The following is a 25380-nucleotide window of genomic DNA, read 5'->3' on the forward strand; positions in this document are numbered from 1 at the left end:
ATAGAGCCTTTAATGTAATAAAACGACCGAAAGGCGCTTCACAGGTGTGTTATCAAACAAAATTTGACATCGAGCCATATAAAGAGATATTAGGACAGGAGTGTCTTAAAGGAGGAGAGAGAGATAGAGAGATGGAAAGGTTTAGGGAGAGAATTCCAGAGCTTAGGGCCTACGCAGCTGAAGACATGGCCACCAATGATGGAGCGATTAAAATTGGGGATGTGCAAGAGGCAAGAATTGAAGGAGCGCAGAGATCTTGGAGGGTTGTAGGGCTGGAGGAGGTTGCAGAGATAGGGAGGGGAAAGGCCATGGAGGGATTTGAAAACACTACATGATCTAATCAGGATGTTCATGATCTGACTATTTCAGATCAACCATCGTGTGGGTGTTCTTGCAATGCTGTGGAGTATCTTCGCCCTCTGGAGGTCAGTTGATGTAAAACATCTACCATTGCGCTGAAATACTTCTTCTGTTTTGAAATTATAGTACCAACATATTTTCCTGAGATAATCTGCAAAAATAATTTGTTTGCATAGTACTAATACTAAATGTTAGCAGGTTTAGAATTGTTTCTTAATTTTCAGCATTCTTGTAACAAATAAAATAACAATGTAAATTTGTTTGCCTAGAAATTCACCTGGGGCAGCGATCCTGGCAAGTACACCAGGATTGCACCCGCTGGCAACCTCAGCCGCTGACGTATGTGGGGTCAGTGGAAGACACCTCATTCAAATATGGGTGGTGGGTGTACTATGGGCACTATGTTCTACATATTGCACTATGGGCACTTTTGGGGCACCCTCCAGCCCTGAATGCCACAAGATTCGGCATTGATCTCCAGGTCAGGACTTCAAGAAACAGTCAAAATCGGCCGCTCAAAAGCCCCCTTTTTAAGGGGCCCACACTAAACAAAACAAAAAAAAATAGTTACCTTACACCTCTAAGGTTCAGGCCATGACACTAGCCTGGACTCCCAAAGTGAGCCCCACCATTGATGCCTCTTCCCACTGGACACACTGACCTCTGAAGATTCGCTGACTTTATTCTAGGTTGAGGTAGTGGGCACTCGCAATGTTCCTGCACCCTCCGCGACACTAATCTTGTAAGGAATGGGCAGAGGCTCTGTCCCTTACAAGACCTGTGGGAACTCCTAGCGCAGGCCGGAACCTAGAAAAACTGGGTCCCGGCTTACTTTCCGGCCCTGCTGCTGCAATCCTGCTGGAGTTATGGCAGAAGTGCACTGGAGAGGCTGAGTAATTTTGGCTTCATTTAATTTTTTATTTTGGTGTGAAAATTGTATTGGAGCAACAACAACTTACATTTATGCAGCATCTTTAGCATAATAAAATGTTCAAAGTACTTCATGATAGGGGTTCAGATATGAGTAGGAGTAGGACGGGGTTTGGGGGGGGGGGCGGTGGCTGACGGCGGTGTTAAAAAGATAGGTTTTAAAGAAGTTTTTGAGGGTGGGGCATGATATAGCAAGGCAGAGCGGTTTAGGGATGCAGTTCCAGAATGTGAGAACAAAATTGAAGAAAGCTCTGTCACTGATAGTTGAGTGGAAGGAGGGGAAACGTACAGTGGACCCAGAGTTGGAAAAGCAGAAGAGACATAGGGATGGGAAAGGTTGGAGAGGTAGGGAGGAGCAAATCCATGGAGGGATTTGTAGACAAGAACAATGGATTTGAAATTGGCACAGCAAGCCAATAGAGTGGGGAGAATAGCAAGATAGGTAAGCAGGAATTTGTATGAAATAGCATGTAGGTGGCAGAGTTCTAAATAAATTGAAGTTTTTGAAGGCTAGAGCTTGGGTGTCAGCAGCAATGGCTTTGAAAAAGTCAAATCTGGAAGTGACAAATGCATGAATTAGGGCTTCAGTGGTAGTGAGGGTGACATAGGGATGGAGATTATATTTTGGAGGTAGAATTAGGCAGTCTTGGTGATAGACTGGATGTAAGATTGGAAGTTCAGCTCAGGGTCAATCAGGACATCGAGGGTGTGGACCATTGTGTTGAACTTGACTAGGCATCCAGCAAAGGACTAGGGGCTGAGGTTCAGAGTTTTTGGCTTGGTGGGCATGTGGTGAGCTGAATGGCAAGTAGATTTGTGGCAGACTGCCATTAGACTATAATGAATAGGTCATCCCAACGATAGTTCATAGGAAGCTTGAGATGAGATAATGAATTAACTACTGTCCCCAATCGTTGCACAAATATATCTTCAATGCCTAGCTCACTAACACATAAACTCCTTGGGGGTAATTTTTACCTTCTTGGGGTGGATTTCCCCCCTCCCCCCCAGTTGTAGAACCCGTCCAATTTTCAACCCATGGAATGAAACTCAGGTGGGTTCTATAATGGGCGGACGATCTGCTCCGCCAGATTACCACCCAAGCAGTGAAAGTGAATATTAGCCCTTCTTTTTTAACTGGCTGCAGCATATGAGGTAAGGAGAATTCCAAACCCGTGCGAACTCACTTCAATTTAAAGCACAACACTCAAATGTAATTCATTTCCAAAGTCTTTCTTTGGAAAAATAGTCAATAAATCATGAAACATGCAACCAAGTCTCATTAAATTAATATTAGGACTACAGTAAAACAATGAGTGAAATTGAATTTACTGTCTATTTGCCAGAGGCATCAAGTACTGAATTGGACACAGAAATGCATAAACTAGGAGTACATTATTTAACAACATTGATGGTAATATGATTAGTATCAACACCACGTTAAATATTGATGATTTCAGCAAAAGTAAATGGATAGTTAGGGCTGAATTTTCCTTTAAGGGGGTCCACTTGGCCCCTCTGACTCTGTCCTGATCCCAACCCTGACCTATTTTTCTGGGTTGGGGGTCATTTATCATATATGGCGGGCTCCAAGGGGGAGCCCACCAGCAAAGGACTAGGGGCTAAGGTTCAGAGTTTCTGGCTTGATGGGCGTGTGGTGAGCCAAATGGCAAGTAGATTTAAGTGCTGTGTTTAGAAGCCCTACGTAACGTGTGTTATGATAATGTATGTTTAGAAGCCCAATGTAACATATGTTATGATAGCGTATGTTATCAAGGGGACAATTGCTATGGGTTCTTCATTATTGAGGAGCTAATAAAAGAAGCAGACTATGTCAGTGTTCTAGGGGCTGTATACCTGACAATATATTGCATCTATGTATTTTTTAAATTAAGATTTTGTTCTTTGCTTTTAGCCACTTCAGTAATTAAGTGCACTCTTGGACATCTTTTAGTGAGCAATGATTAGGCAATAATGAGCCAGAAGGCATGTATGTATCGGGACTTTCATCTCCCACATGAAGCAGGGTACTAAAATATTCATTGTTGAAGGACAAAATCCCACATATTTGCATGCCATCCTGTTTCTATTTTCATTAGTTTCTATCTGGTCTGGGGTAAGGAATCCAAACATGTTAACCTAATGTGTCCCACATTGTAAATGGGCGATGCCTTTACAACACAGTACAACTTTTAAGTCTGGAATGTCTGGGGGTTGATAATATGGCCCCCACACAGAGCCACTGCAGCTGTGTGGGTGCTATGTGCACCTGCACACAAATGAACTGACCTCGCCAGATGACCCGAGATCAGCTCATTCGTGTAATTTTGTGGTACGCCTGGCGCATTGCTCAGGCCATGCCAGAAGCACCAGATCTGAAATGTCAGGCACCAGCAGTCAGTAAAGGGCTGCTACTTGCCCATTGTGCACCAGGCGATTTTCTAGTGGGTGGCCGTGAATCTGATTTTAATATTGCTGCCTCAGGTGCTCCATTCGCATTATGGGACAGCTGCTTAACTTGAATAAAAGCAGGCTCCCCACTCCCTTTGCATTTGCTGCCTGTATTGAGAAGTGCGGAGAGCGGGGAGATAATATGTGAAGTGGGACTCCCATGGGCTTCACTGTACCGGATAGTGCACCAGTGGATTATTAGCCCTATAGTCGCAGCAGAGCATGGTGGCATATTTAAGCAAAGTACGGTGAACAATACAATGAAATATTATAGTATAACATTCCCAGAGTGCAGAGAGGGGTAGAGCATTGTAAAGTCAAGTACAGTGTACAATACACTGCAGTAAATCACACTTTGTCATGGTGCATCCACTACAGTATAGCCGAGCTAAAGGTTCTTTTATACTGTTCTTTGGCTGTTGGCTCCCATTGCACCAGTCTCCTGCAGCCGGCGTTCACCTAGGTAATGTTACCTAGGTAAGGTGTCAGCTGTAGCTCAGTTGGTAGCACTCTTGACGTTGAGTTAGAAGGTTGTGGGTTCAAGTCCCACTCCAGAGACATCAGCACAAAATCTAGGTTGACACTCCAGTGTAGTACTGAGGGAGTGCTGCACTGTTGGAGGTGTTGTACTTTGGATGAGACGTTACACCGAGGCCCCATTTGCCCTCTCAGGTGGATGTAAAAGATCCCATGGCACGATTTCGAAGAAGAGCAGGGGAGTTCTCCCCGGTGTCCTGGCCAATATTTATTCCTCAACCAACATCGCTAAAACAGATAATCTGGTCATTATCACATTGTTGTTCGTGGGAGCTTGCTGTGCACAATTTGGCTGCCGCGTTTCCTACATTACAACAGTGACTACATTTCGAAAGTACTTAATTGGTTATAAAGTGCTTTGGGACATCCTGAAGGTGTTATATAAATGCAAGTTTTTCTTTCTTTAATGCTGACAGACTTTTTTGGGCTCACAGCAAGGAAGAATTATGTCTCATTGGATATGCCGGGCTGCCACTGGTCTTAATGGGGCTAATAAATGCATTGTTGTGGTGGCAGCAGTGTATTTCCTTGAAGACATCATAGAAAGGTTACAGCACGGAAGGAGGCCATTCGGCCCATCGAGTCTGCGCCACTGATGTATTTATTATCTGATTCCTGATGAAATAACGCAGCATCACGATGACAATACTCTGCCTGCACACTGGTGAATATGTCACAGCCTCCTGTGGCACTTCTCTCTACCACAGGTTCACTTAGAGGTAACTTTGTCAGAACGATACTCTTACACAGTCTACAACGTGAAAAAGTCTTTAAACCTCAAAGCGCCTTATTTGGAACTGGAGCCCGTACCTGCAGAGTGATAGCTGGAAGGCCCCAAGATGTTTTGTACAATCTGGAAGGAAAATAAAAAGGCTAGGTTTGCAAAGGGCACACTTGGTGCAAAATCACTGGGAGGTGATAGGAATCATTACTGTCACTTCAGTAATAATCAAACAAGGTGTGCCGGACCTGACCTCTTTCTGAAGAAACCTTTGAAGTTTTCGATCCAGTCATAAATAAAACCAAGACAGAGTTGAGGTCAGCCCGCAGCTCTAGCAGTATCAGCTGACTTCTCCGTCTCCTCTGTCATTTGAACTTGATTGGCCAGGCTGCTAGGTGGAATGCTTTGTGGTGGCGGAGGAAGAGCCAGCAGTAAAAGTAGAAGTGGTATTTGCTTGTATTCCTCGCAAACTGGTGTGCCGTACAGCCTAATATGCAGTGACATCGGTGGGCACTGTAGAGGTGTTTGTGTCCATGTTTAAGTGATGTGGAGATGCCGGTGATGGACTGGGGTTGACAATTGTAAACAATTTTACAACACCAAGTTATAGTCCAGCAATTTTATTTTAAATTCACAAGCTTTCGGAGGCTACCTCCTTCCTCAGGTGAACGATAAGTGAAACATGGACAAACTTAGAGGCAGAAGAGAGAGGTATGGGGTAATGTCTTTGATGGCAATACTTTTATTTTTTAATTTTCTCCCTCAGGGTGGTGATGTTATGGTATGATCCCATGGTTGCTGGAAGCCCACAGCTCCTTCCCTCACTGGCTCATTCTTTTTGCGTAAGCCCAGGCAGTGAATTAAAATGAGTGGATGGAAAATCGCAGGTTGCATGCGCACCATTTCCTGAGGTACGCTCCCTCCTGCGAGCGCCACATGGTGCAGTCCCCCCTGTAATCCTTTCTTTGTCTTTATAACAGTGCCATTCAAAACTACTTTTTAAAAATTCATCAGCTTTGTCTATTAACACTAGCACACCTCTATCCTTCTTCCAGATCAGCTGAAGTAATGGATTGAACAGTAAGTTGATCATATCTGTCACTGCCTTAGGGATGGCATCATATTGTAAGTAGGTGGGGAGTACATGATTGCTCCCTCTGTCTAGATTCAAAATACTGCCTCCTGGCTTGATGTTTTTATAATTATATTTTCTAATTGGCAGGATGTTTATGGCAGGATCTTATAATATTGGTGGATCTTCTGCCAACAACTCCAGTTAAGGCGTAACTGCTCCTTTTAACAAATTTGTTTGTTGCACTGACTCTTGATATCCAGATTTGTGTTTTGTCAACTGTGCACAAAGTCTCAGATTCATAGTCGGGCACTTTGAAGCTGCAGTATTTCTTGTACAATGGTTCAAATGTCTTTCTTATATGACATAGTTACAACTGCAAGTTGTTTAATGTACATTGTACAGTAATAAGACTAGCAGATCTCCCGTGGCATTGCTCACAGTTAGTCGGAAGATACGCTGTTTTTTTGTAACAAATTTTATTTCCTAAAGCCATTCATTACAAGCAGTCAGATTTAAAATTGAAGCCATAAGATGGCCAGTTAACAAAATAAAACATTTTGTTTGCAAAAGAGAAAAGTAACATTGTTGGTTTTTACATTGATGTGGTGGTGTTGCAAAGCATTTACAGAAGGGCACATTAATGGCATAGCTGTGCATGCTTGTAGAATAGTTTAACACACTCAATGACTGGGGTAGTAGCACAGTTAGATACAGATGAACATAGGGCAATTCCACCTTTTCCTAGAATTGTTTATGGGTTGGATCACTCCTCCTGTACAGAAGTTGAACATGATATACACTTTAAAAGGACAAGAGGCGTTTGATAAAGTGCCGCATAATAGGCTTGTCATCAAAGTTGAAGACCATGGAATAAAGGGGGCAGTGGCAGTATGGATATGAAATTGGCTAAGTAATAGCAGCCAGAGAGTAGTGGTGAACGGTTGTTTTTGGGACTGGAGGGAGGTATACAGTGGTATTCCCCAGGGGTTAATACTAGGACCACTGCTTTTGTTGATATGTATTAATGACTTGGACTTGGGTATACAGGGCACAACTTCAAAATTTGCAATTTCAAAACTTGGAAGGGTAGTGAACAGTGAAGAGGATAGTGATAGATTTCAAGAGGACATAGACAAGCTGGTGGAATGGGCGGACACGTAACAGATGAAATTTAACGCAGAAAAGTGTGAAATTATACATTTTGGTAGGAAGAACGAGGAGAGGCAATATAAGCTAAAGGGTACAATTCTAAAAGAGGTGCAGGAACAGAGATATCTGGGGGCATATGTGCACAAATTGTTGAAGGTGGTAGGGCAGGTTGAGAAAGCGATAGAGAAAGCATACGGGAGCCTGGGCTTTATAAATAGAGGTATAGAATACAAAAGCAAGGAGGTTATGATGAAACTTTATAAAACAATGGTTCGGCCACAACTGGAGTAGTTTGTTGAGTTCTGGGCACTGCACTTTAGGAAGGATGTGAAGGCTTTAGACAGGGTGCAGAAGAGATTTACTAGAATGATTCCAGGGATGAGGGACTTCAGTTACGTGCATAGACTGGAGAAGCTGGGGTTGTTCTCCTTAGAGCAGAGAAGGTTGAGAGGAGATTTGATAGAGGTGTTCAAAATCATGAAGGGTCTGGGCAGAGCAGATAGAGAGAATCTGTTCCCATTGGCGGAGGTGTCAAGAACCAGAGGACATAGATTTAAGGTGATGGGCAAAAGAACCAAAGGTGACATGAGGAAAAACATTTTTACACAGCGAGTGGTTGTGATTTGGAATGCACTGCCTGAGAGGGTGGTGGAGGCAGATTCAATCATGGCTTTCAAAAGGGAATTGGGTAAGTACTTGAAGGGAAAAAATTTGCAGGCCCCTTAAAAAGGGTGTAAATTTGTTTCTCTGTTGATGACACTGGGGCAACCCATGTCATCTTTATGGATCAATTAGCAATTTAAATCATAATTCTATAATCAGTGTCCACTATGCACTCCAGTGGACAAAAAGCATGACAAATCCAATCTGGCCAATTACTGCCCCATCAGTCTACTCTCAATCATCAGCAAAGTGATGGAAGGTGTCGTCGACAGTGCTATCAAGCGGCCCTTACTCACCAATAACCTGCTCACCGATGCTCAGTTTCGGTTCCGCCAGGACCACTCGGCTCCAGACTTCATTACAGCCTTGGTCCAAACATGGACAAAAGAGCTGAATTCCAGAGGTGAGGTGAGAGTGACTGCCCTTGACATCAAGTCAGCATTTGGCCGAGTGTGGCACCAAGGAGCCCTAGTAAAATTGAAGTCAATGGGAATCAGGGGGAAAACTCTCCAGTGGCTTGAGTCATACCGAGCACAAAGGAAGATGGTAGTGGTTGTTGGAGGCCAATCATCTCAGCCCCAGGACATTGCTGCAGGAGTTCCTCAGGGCAGTGTCCTAGGCCCAACCATCTTCAGCTGCTTCATCAATCTTCCCTCCATTATAAGGTCAGAAATGGGGATGTTCGCTGACGATTGCACAGTGTTCAGTTCCATTCGCAACCCCTCAGATAATGAAGCAGTCCGTGCCCGCATGCAATAAGACCTGGACAACATTCAGGCTTGGGCTCATAAGTGGCAAGTAACATTCGCGCCAGACAAGTGCCAGGCAATGACCATCTCCAACAAGAGAGAGTCTAACCACGAAGCCTTGACGTTCAATGGCATTACCTTCGCTGAATCCCCCACCATCAATATCCTGGGGGGGTCGCCATTGACCAGAAACTGTGGCTACAAGAGCAGGTCAGAGGTTGGGTATTCTGCGGCGAGCAACTCACCTCCTGACTCCTCAAAGCCTTTCCACCATCTACAAGGCACAAATCAGGAGTGTGATGAAATACTCTCCACTTGCCTGGACGAGTGCAGCTCCAACAACACTCAAGAAGCTTGACACCATCCAGGACAAAGCAGCCCGCTTGAATGGCACCTCATCCACCATCCTAAACATTCACTCCCTTCACCAGCGGCACACCGTGGCTGCAGTGTGTACCATCTACAGGATGCACTACAGCAACTCACCAAGGCTTCTTCGACAGCATCTCCCAAACCCGCGACCTCTACCACCTAGAAGGACATGGGCAGCAGGCACATGGGAACAACACCACCTGCACGTTCCCCTCCAAGTCACACACCATCCCGATTTGGAAATATATCGCCGTTCCTTAATCGTTACTGGGTCAAAATCCTGGAACTCCCTACCTAACAGCACTGTGGGAGAACCTTCACTACATGGACTGCAGCGGTTCAAGAAGGTGGCTCACCACCACCTTTTCAAGGGCAATTAGGGATGGGCAATAAAATTAGGGATGCCAGTGACGCCCACATCCCATGAACGAATAAAAAAAAAGTCCCTGCAGTGTCCACCGGTCGTGGAAAGCCTCAAGTGTACCAGCCGACACTACGTGCTCCTTCTCCAAGGCCACCCGGGCATGGGAAAAGCCACGGAAGAGAGGCAGGCAGCCGGAGCAACAACCCCCATGGGCTGCGTCTAACCTGGAACTGTGGATGGTCATCTTGGCCAGACCCACGAGGAGGTCTTCTAACTTGCCTACTCCCCTCCTCACCGGGTGGCCAAAGATCAGGAGCATAGGACTGAAGTGCAACCAGAAATTGAGAAGCAGCCCTTTCAAATAAAGGAACAGGGACTGTAACCTCCCACATTCCACATACATGTGGAAGACAGACTCATCCAGGCCGCAAAAGGTACAGGCAGCCTGGGCTCCATGAAGTGGCTTAAAAGCCGGTTTGTGGGGACTGCTCCATGCAACACCCTCCACCCTAGATCCCCAATGGTGCAGGTGAGGACTGCCACGTAGAGATCCCTCCATTGGGGTCCAGACAGACAATGTCAGGTTGGGATCAGAGTGCTAATTAAGGACACCTGTCTCTACTAGAATCTGTGAATGCTTTATCTCTGCTGGAAGGATCTCTCAGAATGCAAGGATTAACCTTTTTTTAAAAACTGAGGGTATCCCAGAATGCATATAGTATTCCTACGATGCTGTTCTGAACTGTGGTGGAAGCTGCATAGGGGTCAATGAGGGATAACGGACTGTGGTCACAGTCATACAGAATGTCATTGGTGACTTTAATTAAGGCAATCTCAGTGCTGTGAGCAGGACAGAAACCAGACTGAAGGGATTCGAACAGGAAGTGGTGGGAGAGATGAGCACCGAGTTGGGTGGGACGACAAGAAAACTTTAAAGATCTTAACTTGAAAGAATACTTCTGGGATTTCTGTCCTTTAAGTTAACCCTTTTATCTGCTGTTCTTGTATATGAATGAAAGAAATTCAACCGCCCCTCCCAATTACAACATGTCATGAAATAAATGAGCAATACCAAGTTTCAGATGCAAACTTTCATTTGAAACATCAATCACAAATTACATGAATTGTTAGCACAAAACAGGTTTTGTTTTCATTAGGCTGTTGTGAGAATCAGATAAAGTTGCAAACTAACATTTTTCAGGTTGATAAATTGAACCTGCTTGAGGCATCTCTCCTTTTTAAGCTAGATCATCTAAATAATTACAGGTTGGTTGAATTAAGTTTAAAACACAAAGTGCTCTAAATTGGGCTGTGTAGCGCCCGCTGTGTAGGCACTACGCAGACTCCGAAGGACCCAAAATGGAGTCGTTAATGTGCGCGGACACTTCTAACATGACGTGTGCCGGACACCACATTGGTAAAGGTGTTTACGCACGCACAGATAACGAACGCTGGCAGCATGTAAAGTAGGGAGAATATGCGGTAGATCAGTGTGCAACGCTGATTTAAAGGCAAAGTTGTGATTTTGGAACTCAACGTACCAGTCTTAACCTCGCACAGCTGAAGTTTGGAATGCTTTTCTGCAAATGGCAGTCGATGCTAGCTCAATTGTTAATTTTAAATCTAAGATTGATAGATTTTTATTAACCAAAGGTATTACGGGATATGGGGCGAAGGTGGGTATTTGGAGTTAGGTCACAGATCAATCATGATCTCACTGAATGGTGGAACAGGCTCGAGGGACTAAATGGCCTACTCCTGTTCCTATGCTCCTCTAATAAAGTTTCAACACTCTACAGGGAGTGGGCTGGCTAGCTGACAGGCAACAGCAAGGGTACTGGCAGAGTGGTAGGGGTGGGACAGGAATACTGTCATCCTGAGAGAGGACAGCAGGTTCATGTTCCCATGGAACAACTGCCACTTGCTGCGCCCTGTTATGCGCCACCTTCTCCTGCAAGAAAGCAGAATGTGTGTCGGTGAGTATCCTGCATGATGTTTGGGTGATGTGGCTGTCATGGTTGAATAGCTGCCAGTGTGTGTGACTTGTGAGTTGTGGGTGTGTGGCTTGCAACAGTGGTAATGTGTGAGGGTGAGAAGAAGCATCTGATTGGAAGAGTTGAGTACTGATTGAAAGAGTTTGTTGGTAGGTGGGTGATGGGGGGTGTAGTGCATGGAGCAGTGGATGTGGTCTAGTGGTCCAGTTGGTAGGAGACGCCACTTACAGTTGCTCTCACTCACCTTGACCGCTCGAGTCAACGAATTGAGCTTCTTCCTGCACTACATCCATGATGTGGAGATGCCGGTGATGGACTGGGGTTGACAACTGTAAACAATTTTACAACACCAAGTTATAGTCCAGCAATTTTATTTTAAATTCACAAGCTTTCGGAGGCTTCCTCCTTCCTCAGGTAAATGTTAAGGAGCTCCTCGAAGCCTACGCATTTATACATATAGAACAATACATGGTGTTTACAGAATGCCCCTGCAACTGCCCGTTGCCAAGGCAATCACCGTGTTCAGACAGAGAGGTGTCACCTGCAGAACCCCCGAATACACATTCAACAAAAAATACTGTCATCCTGAATGTGGCTGTCATGGTTGAATAGCTGCCAGTGTGTGTGACTTGTGAGTTGTGGGTGTGTGGCTTGCAACAGTGGTAATGTGTGAGGGTGAGAAGAAGCATCTGATTGGAAGTAAAATTGCTGGACTATATTTTAAATTGTGAATTTAAAATAAAATTGCTGGACATTTGAAATAAAATTGCTGGACTATAACTTGGTGTTGTAAAATTGTTTACACTACATCCATGTTCATGGTGCTACCAGTCTGGCATTGACTTTGTCCCCTACTGCTTCCCATTGCCTCGGGAGCATATGTCTGGAGTGCCTTTTGTCTCCCCTGTGGATATAGGATGCCCCACCTTCTGTCCACCAAGGCCTCTAGTGCACCATCAGAGAGCCTTGGTGCACGCTGTCTCACAGGCCTGGTAAAAACTCAAATTGGCAGATTGGAGAATGTGGGATTTAGTAGTGTGCAACCTTTATTCAATGTTTTAAAATAACTCAACAGTTTATAAACATAGGGTCGGGACCTGCATCTGTGTTTTACGTGTGCGATGTCTGATCTCTGTTCACACTCCGTGCAGACCCATATCTTATATTTTGCAAATATCAGAGTGCCGTAAACATTGAGCAGCCAAGTTGTTGCTCATTAAAAATTTCAGAGTTCCCATCATCTCCATGCTGCACTATATTGCAGCACAGATTCACTTCCCAATTAACTTCCTCCACTTCCTGCAGCCACACTGCACCTCCCCTTTAAGAGGTGCAGGCTGCCTTTAAGTGGCGCTAGCCACTGGTGGCTATCTGGGCCCCCTGCTGGTGAGCAGCCACTCAACAGCGCAGGTAGCACTGGCTGGATGCAGCAATGAGGTAAATCACCAGGCAGCATGAATGTTACATGCTGCCTCCATCTCAACGACCGGGCGCGGGTTAATCGCTCATCGCGACCCCCGCGCCCGGTTTTGGGGGTTAAACAGTATATCCCCCAAAGTGTGTTTGAAAAGTGTTAATAGAATTGATGTAGGTAAATCTAAATTAAAAGCCCCAAATATCTTGGGCAATTTTAATTAAGCTGTTGATAGGATAAACAATCTCCTTAATCATACCTCCTAGTTCAAAAAATACTCCACCAAGCCAGATAAAGGACGTTCAACCAACCCTGTAATCTGGTAGAGCAGCCTGTTTATTCAATAATAGTAATTAAGTACTGAATTGATTTATTTCTCTAAAAGGTATTATAATTTGCATTCATTTTGTTTGGATCTTTATATTTTGTACCTCTAGAAATACGGGAATCATAGGGAATTGTAAGGCAGGTTATTGAACATCTGAGATTATTGGTTTACTGTGAAGATGCCTACTTTCTATCAGTCGGTTTATTTGATAACTGGTGTGGCCCAACTTGGATAAAACTACCTCTGTGGTGAACAAAAGTTGTTTTTGAATCGCTCCTGGCTGACCCCCATGTCCAATTGAGATTGAGAGAGATGTGCCGATGCACTTAAGAAAAAATAATTAAACAAAACCACAAACACAATACAGGGTATCTCTGGAACCAGTCAAATTCATAACAGAAAGTAGAGGTGCCTTTCCCCAGTGAAAATTTTAATGATCCTGTATCAGATTCAGCCATATCCAGTGCCTGGTCTTGCTTACTTTCTACAACCTCTGTTGCCAATTCTTTGAGGGGCCAGATGTGTCATCATCTTTAGAGCCTGACCCATAACTGCTACAAGCATGCCCTTGCTGCTGTGCACTCCCTCAACAAATTGACTGATCTGTCTGAGAGCAGAACTTGGGCATCTACATAGTCTGTCTTTGAATCCCTGCTGGTCTGTATCCTAGCACATTGTGCGATAGTGTAAAACTGGTGATAGTGAACATCTCTCCCGATTTTTATGTCATTGACTTCAAAGTGCTAGGATACATTTCTGGAAGAATAGAATAAAAAAGCGTTGGAGGTAATGTTAAATTTATATAGAACCTTGGTTAGACAACACTTGGAGTACTGTGTGCAGTTCTGGTCTCCATATTACAAAATGGATATTAAAGCAATGGAGAAAGTGCAGAAATGATTGACAAGGATGTTACCAGAATTGAGAGGATGCAACTATCATGAAAGAATGAGCAGGCTAGGGCTCTTTGCTCTGGAAAATAAAAAACTAAGAAGAGACCTGATTGAGATTTTTTTTAATTATGAAGGAGTTCAGAAGGGCGGACTTAGAGAAACTGTTTCCACTTGTGGGTGAATTCAGAATAAGGGGGTATGAATATAGGAATTTATTTACACAGAGAGTGAAGAGAATGTGGAATTCGCTGCCACACAGAGTGATTGAAGCAGATAGCATTGATGCATTTAAGGGAGGCTTGATGCAAACATGAAGGAAAAGGGAATGGAGGAATATAGGGGAAGGGTGGGAAGAGATAATTACAGTGGGAGGAGGCTCGTGTGGAATGTAAACTCCAGCATAGACCAGTTGGGCCGAATGGCTTGTTTCTGTGCTGTCGATTCCATGCAATTCTATGTAAAGATAGTCAGTTAGCACTTCAACAATTGTCACATGTACAACCTACAAGAGAGTTGCCAGTGCCTTGAAACTGTACCCCGGCACAAATCACTATCTTCATATGAGGAGGAAGAAAAAGAGGAAAAAAATAGATAGAGGAAAGAGACAAAAGTATCTCTAATTTCCCCTGTTTAATGATTACCTAATCCATGGTATGCTGAATCATGATAATTGCTGCACTCTTTGAAAAGTAACTATTAGTGAAATATATTGATGTGTGAGTTGAGAGGCCTGTTCTGATCATTCCTACCATGTGTTCTATTGAGTAATGCTACTGACACCAGGAATTGCAAGGAAAGCACTTTATTAAAACTTGGACTTTAACCATTTAGTCTTATTTTGCCATTGAGTCAGTGGCAAAACTGGAGAGAATTACATTTACAAGCACTTCCTAAAACCGAAAGCCAACAACACCGGATGGGGCTGATTTTAATTTGAGGCACCAAATTTCTGATCTGTATGTGGAATGCGCCCACCCGCTGTGAGAACTGAGTCATTGTGAGGCCTGGGCCTCATCCAGCTGCAGCTGGCAAGCTGTATGTACCAAACTGATGCTCTGGGGTAATTCATTGTTTGGGGTGAGCGGGAAATTGGCTAGTTTCTATCAAGAGTCTGTTGGGGGGGGGGGGGGGGTGCATTGGGGTTATGCACGAGCAGGCAGTGTTTTTTTATAGGCCCAGGAGGAACACCCCCGCTCCTCTTGTCCCCATGCATATAAAAGTTTTTTTTTAAAACTTTGGCCATTTTCTGAACAGCTTCCAGCAATCCCTTTAAGGCCATTCGTACCTCAAATTTGAAATCGGGTTTCTATGTACATCATAAGACCTCAATTTCCATATTATAAATGGTCTCCCACCTGAAACGGGCGAGTGCTCCGGCCACCCATTTCAGGACCCTACCCAAGATGGCAGCAGCTGGAGTGCCAACGCAAATGGGGTGGTAAGCAACCGGTGCCACTTTGAGGCCACTACCGTGCTGTTTATGTCAGGCGGGGCTACTTAACATTTTCAAATCTTACATTATTTTTTCACCACTGCAATAAATAATCTATTCAATAGAAAAAAAATGTTGTCATAGAACCTTTTGTCTGGTCCCGAAAATACCAGTAACTTGGATTTATTGTCTTCAGGCGTACAGTTGTCTATCAAACACAGAGTGTGGTGGTAACAAAATTTCAAAGACATATTTACAGCTTCAGCAGTATTGTCCTGTTGCTCATATACCAAAAATTTATTGCCATATTTAGGGACCTTTCACTTCACCCACAATGGAACAATTCAGCAATTTATTACCCCCACATACCAGATTTTGGATCACAAGGTAACAGTTGGATGATCAAAGAACATATTTTCGTTGCAAAATTTTCATTTGCTCCAAAGACTAATTGAATGTATTTCCCTCATCATTTTGTACAAGGATGGTAAAACTCTCGTTGCCAATAGTCACTTTAAAAATATGACTCTTGACATCCTGCAATACTGATTGGTTTGATGACTCGTGAAAATAGCATCAAAAATAATTAACGATAAGTCATCTGATCCATCAGAACAAGAGGCAGGAGAAAGAAAAAGCACCTGAACTCGATTTAAGGCTTTTTAAAAAGATTGATAATTTTGCCCAATTCTGGCAAGACCACGACAGATTTTTTTTAATGGATTATAATATTCTGATGTCAGTGGAAAAGAGAAACAGCCAACGCATACCTAAAAGCTATACAACTATTGGCCACACCATGGTGAAGCTGTAAATAAGAATAATCTACAAACAAGTTATGTACTTGAAGATGTTTGACAAAATAAATGAAGACACACACATCTGATTCTGGAGGTCACATGGAGAAAAGAAGAAATCCTTTTTAAGGGTTGGAGATTCCACATCCTCGAATATTCTGCTGAATTAACCCATTTAAAAGGAGAATTCTAATAGATTAAAAGTAGTTGTATAAACCAGTGTGGGGATGTGTGCTATTAACCCCATAAAATCCACATATTCCATAAAGGCTCTACTTTCAATGTCATTAGAAAACTGGAAACATTTTTCACTTTCAAAAAACCACTTGACAGTGCTTTTATCTGTACAGTGGTTCCTATTTTTTATATGGGATTTCTGATCTATATCCAGATACAGGCAGGACTTCCCATTTCCATATCAATCTATAGGGTATTTGGAACCAACCCAATATCATATAAATGTCAAACTTCCAAATTGAGCTACAGGAGCCAATTTTCACTTTTGGCAGCAACAGTAGCAGATGAGCTGCCTGTTTTGCATCCCGCCCGATTTCCCTTTCCATTGAAGTCATAACGAGCGGCTGATTCACTACCCCCAGTTTTCCACCGACATTGAAAGTGAAAATTGGCCCTGTAGAGTTCAACGCTAGGATCGTGTTTTCCAATTCTGGTCTCAATGGTTGATTTGGTACCCTGGTATACAGCTTGCCCTTCTGTATAAATGAATTTTGGGTCACCTGCCTTGCCGGTCTCAGGTGAGCGCTGTGGGGGGGGGGGGGGTGGATAGCAGATGGAGGGCCAATCACAGCCAACAGCGACCACTATAAGTATTGTGGAAATGAGAGGAGCACTGAGTGAATTTAAAAAAATCTTACCAAAACTCACCTTTTTTGGTGGCAGCTGGTTCCTAGTCTACATCCACACCAGGTGAAGCTGAGTGAAGCAGGCCCAGCATTTGGTTCTCTTTTCAATTTCCCAAGGGGTCATAAAACATATGTAAGGGACCAAACACCTGTTTTAGGTAGCCGCTTTGGATGCCTAAAAAATCGTCCATCCTAATTTTGGGTTGGATGTCTTTCAGGTGTCCTTGGGACATTGGTCCCTGAAATTGGGTCACATTGTGCCCATTTTATGCCCGTAAAAGGGGTGCAATGAGGTTCAATGTTTACCCCACTAAGTCAGCACAGTACTTTAAAAAAAATTGAATCAGTCCATCAGGAATCAAAATATCCTTTTTAGAACATATTTCTTACCGTTTGACAAGTGACAGGATCTTGATTGAGATTGTCTGTCATAGACTTTAACAATACAATTTTGTATGTGGATGATGCAATTCTCAACTCAACCATGGAGAATGAAACTCAGTTAGAACTAAAACCATGGGAGAATTCAGTCCAAAAGCATCTGAAATCAGAGGTGCCAATCATTCGTGCTTAAAGACACAATGGTATGAACTATTGCTAGAGTGCTAGTGAGCAGATGCTCACAGGTTGTCTGGTTTACGAGGACTGTTAATGCCTCAAACAAATAAAATTGAATTAACACCTAGAACAAAGCTCCTGTATCCGGATTAATTTCCAGATCAATCACCTGGCCTGGTCCTGCGGACAATGGCCCTGAAATTCTGGAGCCTGGGCGGACACTTTGGCAGCACAATAGGCAGGCGGGCTGCATTTGGGGCAATACTTGATTCCACCCACTCTGCCTCTTTTTTCCTATGTCAGGAAATTCTGCCAGAAGTGAGGGGGTTAGGGGGGGTTTGGGTTGCTTCTTCAAAGTTCTCAGAAGATGAAGAAGGAGTGACAACATTTCAAAAGTACTTAATTGGCTGTAAAACGCTTTGGAATGTCCTGAGGTCGTGAAAGGTACTATATAAATGCAACTTGTCCTTTCTTTCTTTTTTCTATTCTGCACCAGCATCTTCTGAAACTCCCATTCGCTTATCCAACACCTCTCTACTAACCTCAGTCTAGACCCCAAATCCGCTACTCACCTCCTACCCAGCAAACTTGATGCAAAAGCTCTATCAATTATCCTCAATCCACGGTCTCCCAACAAGCTCTTTCTCTGGTTCCCAGCACTGGAAAACTGGCAATTTATTTATAAAGCATTTATATACATAAGTGCTTTTAAAATACAATTTACCAGAACTTATCTTTGGCATCTAGTACAGAGAAAATCTTGGCATTACTGAGATTTGTGTCAATCTCTTTAACTGTTGGTAGTGGCTAGTGAGCAATCTTAATTGATCAGTTTAAGTCTCTGGGATCAATGGAGAATCTGAGCTTGTTCAACTTCACAATGTCAACAATCATACCATCTGTAGTTTCACTCAAAGGAACATTCAAACACCTCCGTTGCAACTAATGCATCAATTGTTTTCTGCAAAGCCTATTTCAACACAAAATGGTGCTCAAAGTGTGCCCTAGCGGTTTCACACTTTGGGTGTGATATTTCCTTGTAGGCAAACCAAGCCTTTCAACACATTGCCAGAGATCTATAATTTTCTTACAGATCAGTCGTTCATCAGCTGTCTTGCTGTTAACAATATTTACCTAATGATGTAGTGTACCACATACCACCAGCTTCAAAACGCCTGATTTCTGGTGCATTGCTACACTCAAAAGTGGTGCAATATCTTTATATACAACTTGGAACTGAAGATTGTGTGTGACACCTTCTTAGGTGAAGTTCAGTTTACATTTGCAAACTGAACATGTCACAAACCCTTTATACTATTTCAGCTTTGCTTTACTCTTTTAGAATTGTTTGTATTTCCCCACAGCATTCAGATGCTCCGTGAGAATAAGGAGATTGCATGTAGCTTCGGAATCTAACTAAAACTTAACATTTACCTCGCCATTGATACTCACAATTACGAGACACTCTTCTGGATTACACCCATTGGATTGCTTTTTTCCATACACCATCACTCCAATTGTATATGTATACTTATTATCATTTGCCTCTACAAGGTGCAGTTGTTTTTTTTCCTGACTATTTGTCTTACACTTGGCAACAAAATATTTTCAAACCTCCACTTGTTACATGTCTATCTGAATTTTGACATTGATTCTTGCCTCAAAACATTTCTTTCCACAAAACTGACAATCAATTTGCCTCCAATCGGCTTGGGCTTCTGTCTGCTGGGTTTACTACCAAATAGTTTATTACTGGTACTTTTTTTGCCTAACTTTATGGATAATTTCATGATTATTCAGCGGTTTCACCTGACACATTGTAACTTCAGCTGTTCTTACTGTACCTACAGGTTTCCTAAGTTTGAAGTTTGGTCATTTCAGCAGATTAAACTCTCTCATGGCTGTTTCTGACTCTAAGACAATTTTATCACAACCTAGTTACTTCTTTATTTCACCAAAATCACAAGCTTCTTCAACACCATAACACAGCAATTAATCAGTTTGGAAACATAAGGACAGGAGTAGGCCATTTGGTCTGCTATTTTCTTAGCCACGGCCGGTCTAAATTTCTAATCCAAATTGGCTGCATTTTCTTCATGTCCTTTGATAATCCTGCTTGCCAAGTAAGTAGCTACCACCCTTTGAACACCTTAGTTGATTTTGCATCCCCAGTTTCTTGCTGTCTTGAATTGAACACATACATGTCTCACACGTAAGGGCAGCTTTTCATGCTCTTGAGCATATTGGAATCGCCTGGGCTCAGCAAATAGAAGAAAGTCAGGCAGGGAGGATTGCATACCCATAAATTAATAGACGGAAAATTGGTCAGGCTCCCTTATGGATGTACCTGGGCGATCCAATACACTCGGGTGCTGGAAATGGGAAATATGCCCCTTAATATTTTCTCCTTCTTGGAAAAATTTTCAAATGTCCTATGACTTTTGGTATTTTCTTTTTGCTATGTGCTGTGTATGCTGTAAACACGATGCACACATCAACAGCTTTATTAGACATCATAGTAAGGTGTGCTGCAACCTTTAAACTATCCCACTTCTCTGTAACACCTGCAATTAGCTGATAAAGTCACACGCCTTTGGTTAAACCTCTTCCTCTTCTATGCTGGGTTTCCAACTGTAATAGTTCAGGGAATCATTGTGCAACCACTCTGACATGGGTTTGCATCTTCTATTCATCTTCATTCAGCAATTCTTGGCACTTCTAGCCCCAGTGTAATGTTTCCCCATCCCCATTCGCAATGCAATGTGAGTGAAATGTTATGAGATGTTGCGTTACCAGCGGGAGGTTTCATGCATGTGGGCAGCTTATTGAAAAATTGCAGATGCATTGTGATCTTCTGTTAATTGATTTCAATGGAAGGAAAATTACAGGCAGTGCACACATGATTTTGCCTGCTATGTATGAGGTCTGGCAGGATGTTGGAAAATTTTACCCACACATTTGAAAACTGGTTCCAACCAGTTTGTGTACTTAACTAATTGAATCTGCTGATCTACTTGTACTCCAGCAGCTGCAATAAACATAGTAGGAGGGATTTTTGAGCACATATCAGAATATGGGTGCAGGGGCTAGCGTGCCTGTTACACATCCCATCTGATTCTCCATCGACCAAAATAAATGGATAGAAATTGAGACTTGCAATTTCCTCCACAGCTACTATTCTTTTTTTTTATTCGTTCATGGGATGTGGGCGTCGCTGGCGAGGCCGGCATTTATTGCCCATCCCTAATTGCCCTTGAGAAGGTGGTGGTGAGCCGCCTTCTTGAACCGCTGCAGTCCGTGTGGTGAAGGTTCTCCCACAGTGCTGTTAGGAAGGGAGTTCCAGGATTTTGACCCAGCGACGATGAAAGAACGGCGATATATTTCCAAATCGGGATAGTGTGTGACTTGGAGGAGAACGTGCAGGTGGTGTTGTTCCCGTGTGCCTGCTGCCCTTGTCCTTCTAGGTGGTAGAGGTTGTGGGTTTGGGAGGTGCTGTCGAAGAAGCCTTGGTGAGTTGCTGCAGTGCATCCTGTGGATGGTACACACTGGAGCCATTGTGCGCCGGGGGTGAAGGGAGTGAATGTTTAGGGTGGTGGATGGGGTGCCAATCAAGCGGGCTGCTTTGTCCTGGATGGTGTCGAGCTTCTTGAGTGTTGTTGGAGCTGCACTCATCCAGGCAAGTGGAGAGTATTCCATCACACTCCTGACTTGTGCCTTGTAGATGGTGGAAAGGCTTTGGGGAGTCAGGAGCTGAGTCACTCGGCACAGAATACCCAGCCTCTGACCTGCTCTTGTGGCCACAGTATTTATATGGCTGGTCCAGTTAAGTTTCTGGTCAATGGTGACCCCCAGGATGTTGATTGTGGGGGATTCGGCGATGGTAATGCCGTTGAATGTCAAGGGGAGGTGGTTAGACTCTCTCCTGTTGGAGATGGTCATTGCCTGGCACTTATCTGGCGCGAATGTTACTTGCCACTTATCAGCCCAAGCCTGGATGTTGTCCAGGTCTTGCTGCATGCGGGCTCGGACTGCTTCATTATCTGAGGGGTTGCGAATGGAACTGAACACTGTGCAATCATCAGTGAACATCCCTATTTCTGGGCCTAGGACACTGCCTTGAGGAACTCCTGCAGCAATGTCCTGGGGCTGAGATGATTGGCCACCAACAACCACTACCATCTTCCTTTGTGCTAGGTATGACTCCAGCCACTGGACAGTTTTCCCCCTGATCCCCATTGACTTTAATTTTACTAGGGCTCCTCGGTGCCACACTCAGTCAAATGCTGCCTTGATGTCAAGGGCAGTTACTCTCACCTCACCTCTGGAATTCAGCTCTTTTGTCCATGTTTGGACCAAGGCTGTAATGTGGTCTGGAGCCGAGTGGTCCTGGTGGAACCCAAACTGAGCATCGGTGAGCAGGTTATTGGTGAGTAAGTGCTGCTTGATAGCGCTGTCGATGACACCTTCCATCACTTTGCTGATGATTGAGAGTAGACTGATGGGGCGGTAATTGGCCGGATTGGATTTGTCCTGCTTTTTGCGGACGGGACATACCTGGGCAATTTTCCACATTGTCGGGTAGATGCCAGTGTTGTAGCTGTACTGGAACAGCTTGGCTCGAGGCGCAGCTAGTTCTGGAGCACAAGTCTTCAGCACTACAGCCGGGATGTTTAATTGTCCACCACCATTCACGACTGGATATGGCAGGACTGCAGAGCTTTGATCTGATCCATTGGTTGTGGAATTGCTTAGCTCTGTCTATAGCATGTTACTTCCGCTGTTTAGCATGCATGTAGTCCTGAGTTGTAACTTCACCAGGTTGGCACCTCATTTTTAGGTACACTTGGTGCTGCTCCTGGCATGCTCTTCTACACTCCTCATTGAACCAGGGTTGATCCCCTGGCTTGTTGGCAATGGTAGAGTGAGGAACATGCCGGGCCATGAGGTTACAGATTGTGCTGGAATACAATTCTGCTGCTGCTGATGGCCCAGAGCGCCTCATGGATGCCCAGTTTTGAGCTGCTAGATCTGTTCTGAATCTATCCCATTTATCACGGTGGTGTCTTCAGTGCGAAGACGGGACTTCATCTCCACGAGGACTATGCGGTGGTCACTCCCACCAATACTGTCATGGATAGATGCATCTGCGACAGGTAGATTGGTGAGGACGAGGTCAAATAAGTTTTTCCCTTGTGTTGGTTTGCTCACCACCTGCCGCAGGCCCAGTCTGGCAGCTATGTCCTTCAGGACTCGGCCAGTAGTGGTGCTACCGAGCCACTCTTGGTGATGGTCATTGAAGTCCCCCACCGTGTACTGCTCTGTGCCTGGAGCCCAAAAGCGGATAGCTACACCTAATGTTGCCAGGTGTATTATGTAAATATCATTAAATCAGGCAAAAGAGCAGGTTGTTGAGTACACATACACAATGCAGCAATTAACATTCGATGAAAGGCATGTCACTGGACCTAAAAACATGGTTATACCCCAAACGTTAACCTGCCCTTTTGCTTTACAGATACTGACCGATCTGCTGTGTACATCCAGCAATTTCTGTTTTTGTTTCTTCAAATTTCCAGTATTTAGTGTTTTTTTTCATTTGGAGATTGCAGATAATGGGTGGCCCACAGTTTTTTTGCTGAACAATACACACTGAATTAATCTCCACGTACAAGATTACTCGAAGGGAGCCAATGCCTGTTCAAGCACCACATTACCGCCTCTTCTGTCCCCTGAAGGGGGAATGAGACACACTTTGGTGCGGAATCAAACCCCAAAATCAATACAGGCGCATTCCAAGCGTTTTCTTTAATTTCAAATACTTCTGAACGATATTTTTTTGGGGGAAATAGTGCTCAAACTTTAACATTGCATTGTTATAAATGAACAAAACTCACCCCGGAGCCGTGTTGCTGGACGATTTGAGCTCGCCTGTTGCTGTGACGACAGGAGACGCGCGCTCTGCTCCGGGTCAACACTGACCGGACGTTCCAAAAGTGCAGCTAACTTCTGCACATCGGGTCCCCATATTTGGTCTTGAAACTGTGTTTGCAAAATCCAGATATCCCGGTCCCATTTCTAAAATTCATTAGAGAATACTTGAGAGCGTTTATCAGAACATTGAATGATGACTGATACCGAAGTTAGCGCTTTTTCATCGAAACACACAAAAGGTAAGATTTTGCTCGCCTTTCAGTAAATCATAGAATCATAGAAAGATTACAGCAAGGAAGGAAGCCATTCGGCCCATCGAGTCCGTGCCAGCTCTATGCAAGAGCAATATAGCTATTCCCACTCTTCCGCCCTATCCCCGAAGCCCTGCAATTTTTTTCTTTCAAGTGCTTATCCAGTTCCCTTTTGAAGGCCATGATTGACTCTGCCTCCACTACCCCCTTGGGCAGTGCATTCCAAATCCTAGCCAGTTGCTGTGTAAAAAAGTTTTTCCTCATATCACCTTTGCTTCTTTTGCCAATCACTTTAAATCTGTGTCCTCTGGTTCTTGACCCTTCCGCCAATGGGAACAGTTTCTCTCTATCTACTCTAGACCCTTCATGATTTGGAATATATCTATCAAATCTTCTCTCAACCTTCTCTGTTCCAAGGAGAACAACCCCAGCTTCTCCAGCCTATCCATGTAACTAAAGTCCCTCATCCCTGGAATCATTCTAGTAAATCTCTTCTGCACTCTCTCTAAGGCCTTCACATCTTTCCTAAAGTGCGTTGCCCAGATTTGGACACAATACTCCAGTTGTGGCCGAACCAGTGTTTTATAAAGTTTCAACATGACTTCCTTGCTTTTGTACTCTCTGCCTCTATTTATAAATTCCAGGATCCCATATGCTTTTTAAACGCTTTCTCAACCTGTCCTGCCACCTTCAACGATTTGTGTACATATAGCCCCAGATCTCTCTGTTCCTGTACCCTTTTTAGAGTTGTGCCCTTTAGTTTATTTGCCTCTCCTCACTCTTCTTCTGAAATGCATCACCTCACATTTTTCTGCGTTAAATTTCATTTGCCACATATCCACCCATGCCACCAGCCTATCTATATCCTCTTGAAGTCTATCACTATCCTCCTCACTGTTCACTACACTTCCAAGTTTTGTGTCATCTGAAAATTTGGAAATTGTGCCCTGTACACCCAAGTCCAAGTCATTAATATATATCTAGAAAAGCAGTGGTCCTAGTACCGACCCCTGGACAACACCACTGTACACCTCCCTCCAGTCCGAAAAACAACCATTCACCACTACTCTCTGTTTCCTGTCCATTAGCCAATTCAGTATCCATGCTGCTATTGCCCCTTTTATTCCACGGGTTTCAATCTTGATGACAAGCCTATTATGTGGCACTTTATCAAACACCTTTTGAAAGTCCAAACACACCACATCAACTACATTGTTCACATTTACCCTCTCTGTTACCTCTTCTAAAAACTCTATCAAGTTAGTTAAACACAATTTGCCTACAACAAATCCATGCTGGCTTTCCCTAATCAATCCACACACGTCCAAGTGACTGCTAATTCTGTCCCTGATTATCATTTCTAAGAGTTTCCCCACCACCTCTTTATTAATTTTTAGCCCATCCAGTATCTTAACTACATCTTCCTTTACTGAGACTCTGGCAGCATCTTCTTCCTTGGTAATGACAGCTGCAAAGCACTCATTTAGTACCTCGGTCATGCCCTCTGTCTCCATGAGTAGATCTGCTTTTTGGATCCTGATGGCCCCA

General features: G+C 43.8%; 1 protein-coding gene and 1 long non-coding RNA gene across 2 annotated transcripts in view; one reads left to right on the plus strand and one right to left on the minus strand.

The window, feature by feature from the left end:
• Positions 1–23588, minus strand: LOC137321395 (uncharacterized). The gene is made up of 3 exons (XR_010962802.1): positions 23545–23588; positions 11610–11694; positions 1–511 (listed from the first exon to the last, which is right to left on the minus strand). It is a non-coding gene; the product is annotated as an uncharacterized lncRNA (long non-coding RNA).
• The window catches only part of LOC137321394 (spermatogenesis-associated serine-rich protein 1), a 71478-nt gene continuing 69658 nt past the window's right edge, over positions 23561–25380 (plus strand). Inside the window, exon 1 of the mRNA XM_067983785.1 lies at positions 23561–23820. Coding sequence (XP_067839886.1) covers positions 23772–23820 — 49 coding nt within the window. The 5' untranslated portion in view covers positions 23561–23771. The remainder of the gene's footprint in view (positions 23821–25380) is intronic.

The sequence above is a fragment of the Heptranchias perlo genome, chromosome 5 (assembly GCF_035084215.1).
Source record: "Heptranchias perlo isolate sHepPer1 chromosome 5, sHepPer1.hap1, whole genome shotgun sequence".
NCBI classification, from domain to species: Eukaryota; Metazoa; Chordata; class Chondrichthyes; order Hexanchiformes; family Hexanchidae; genus Heptranchias; species Heptranchias perlo.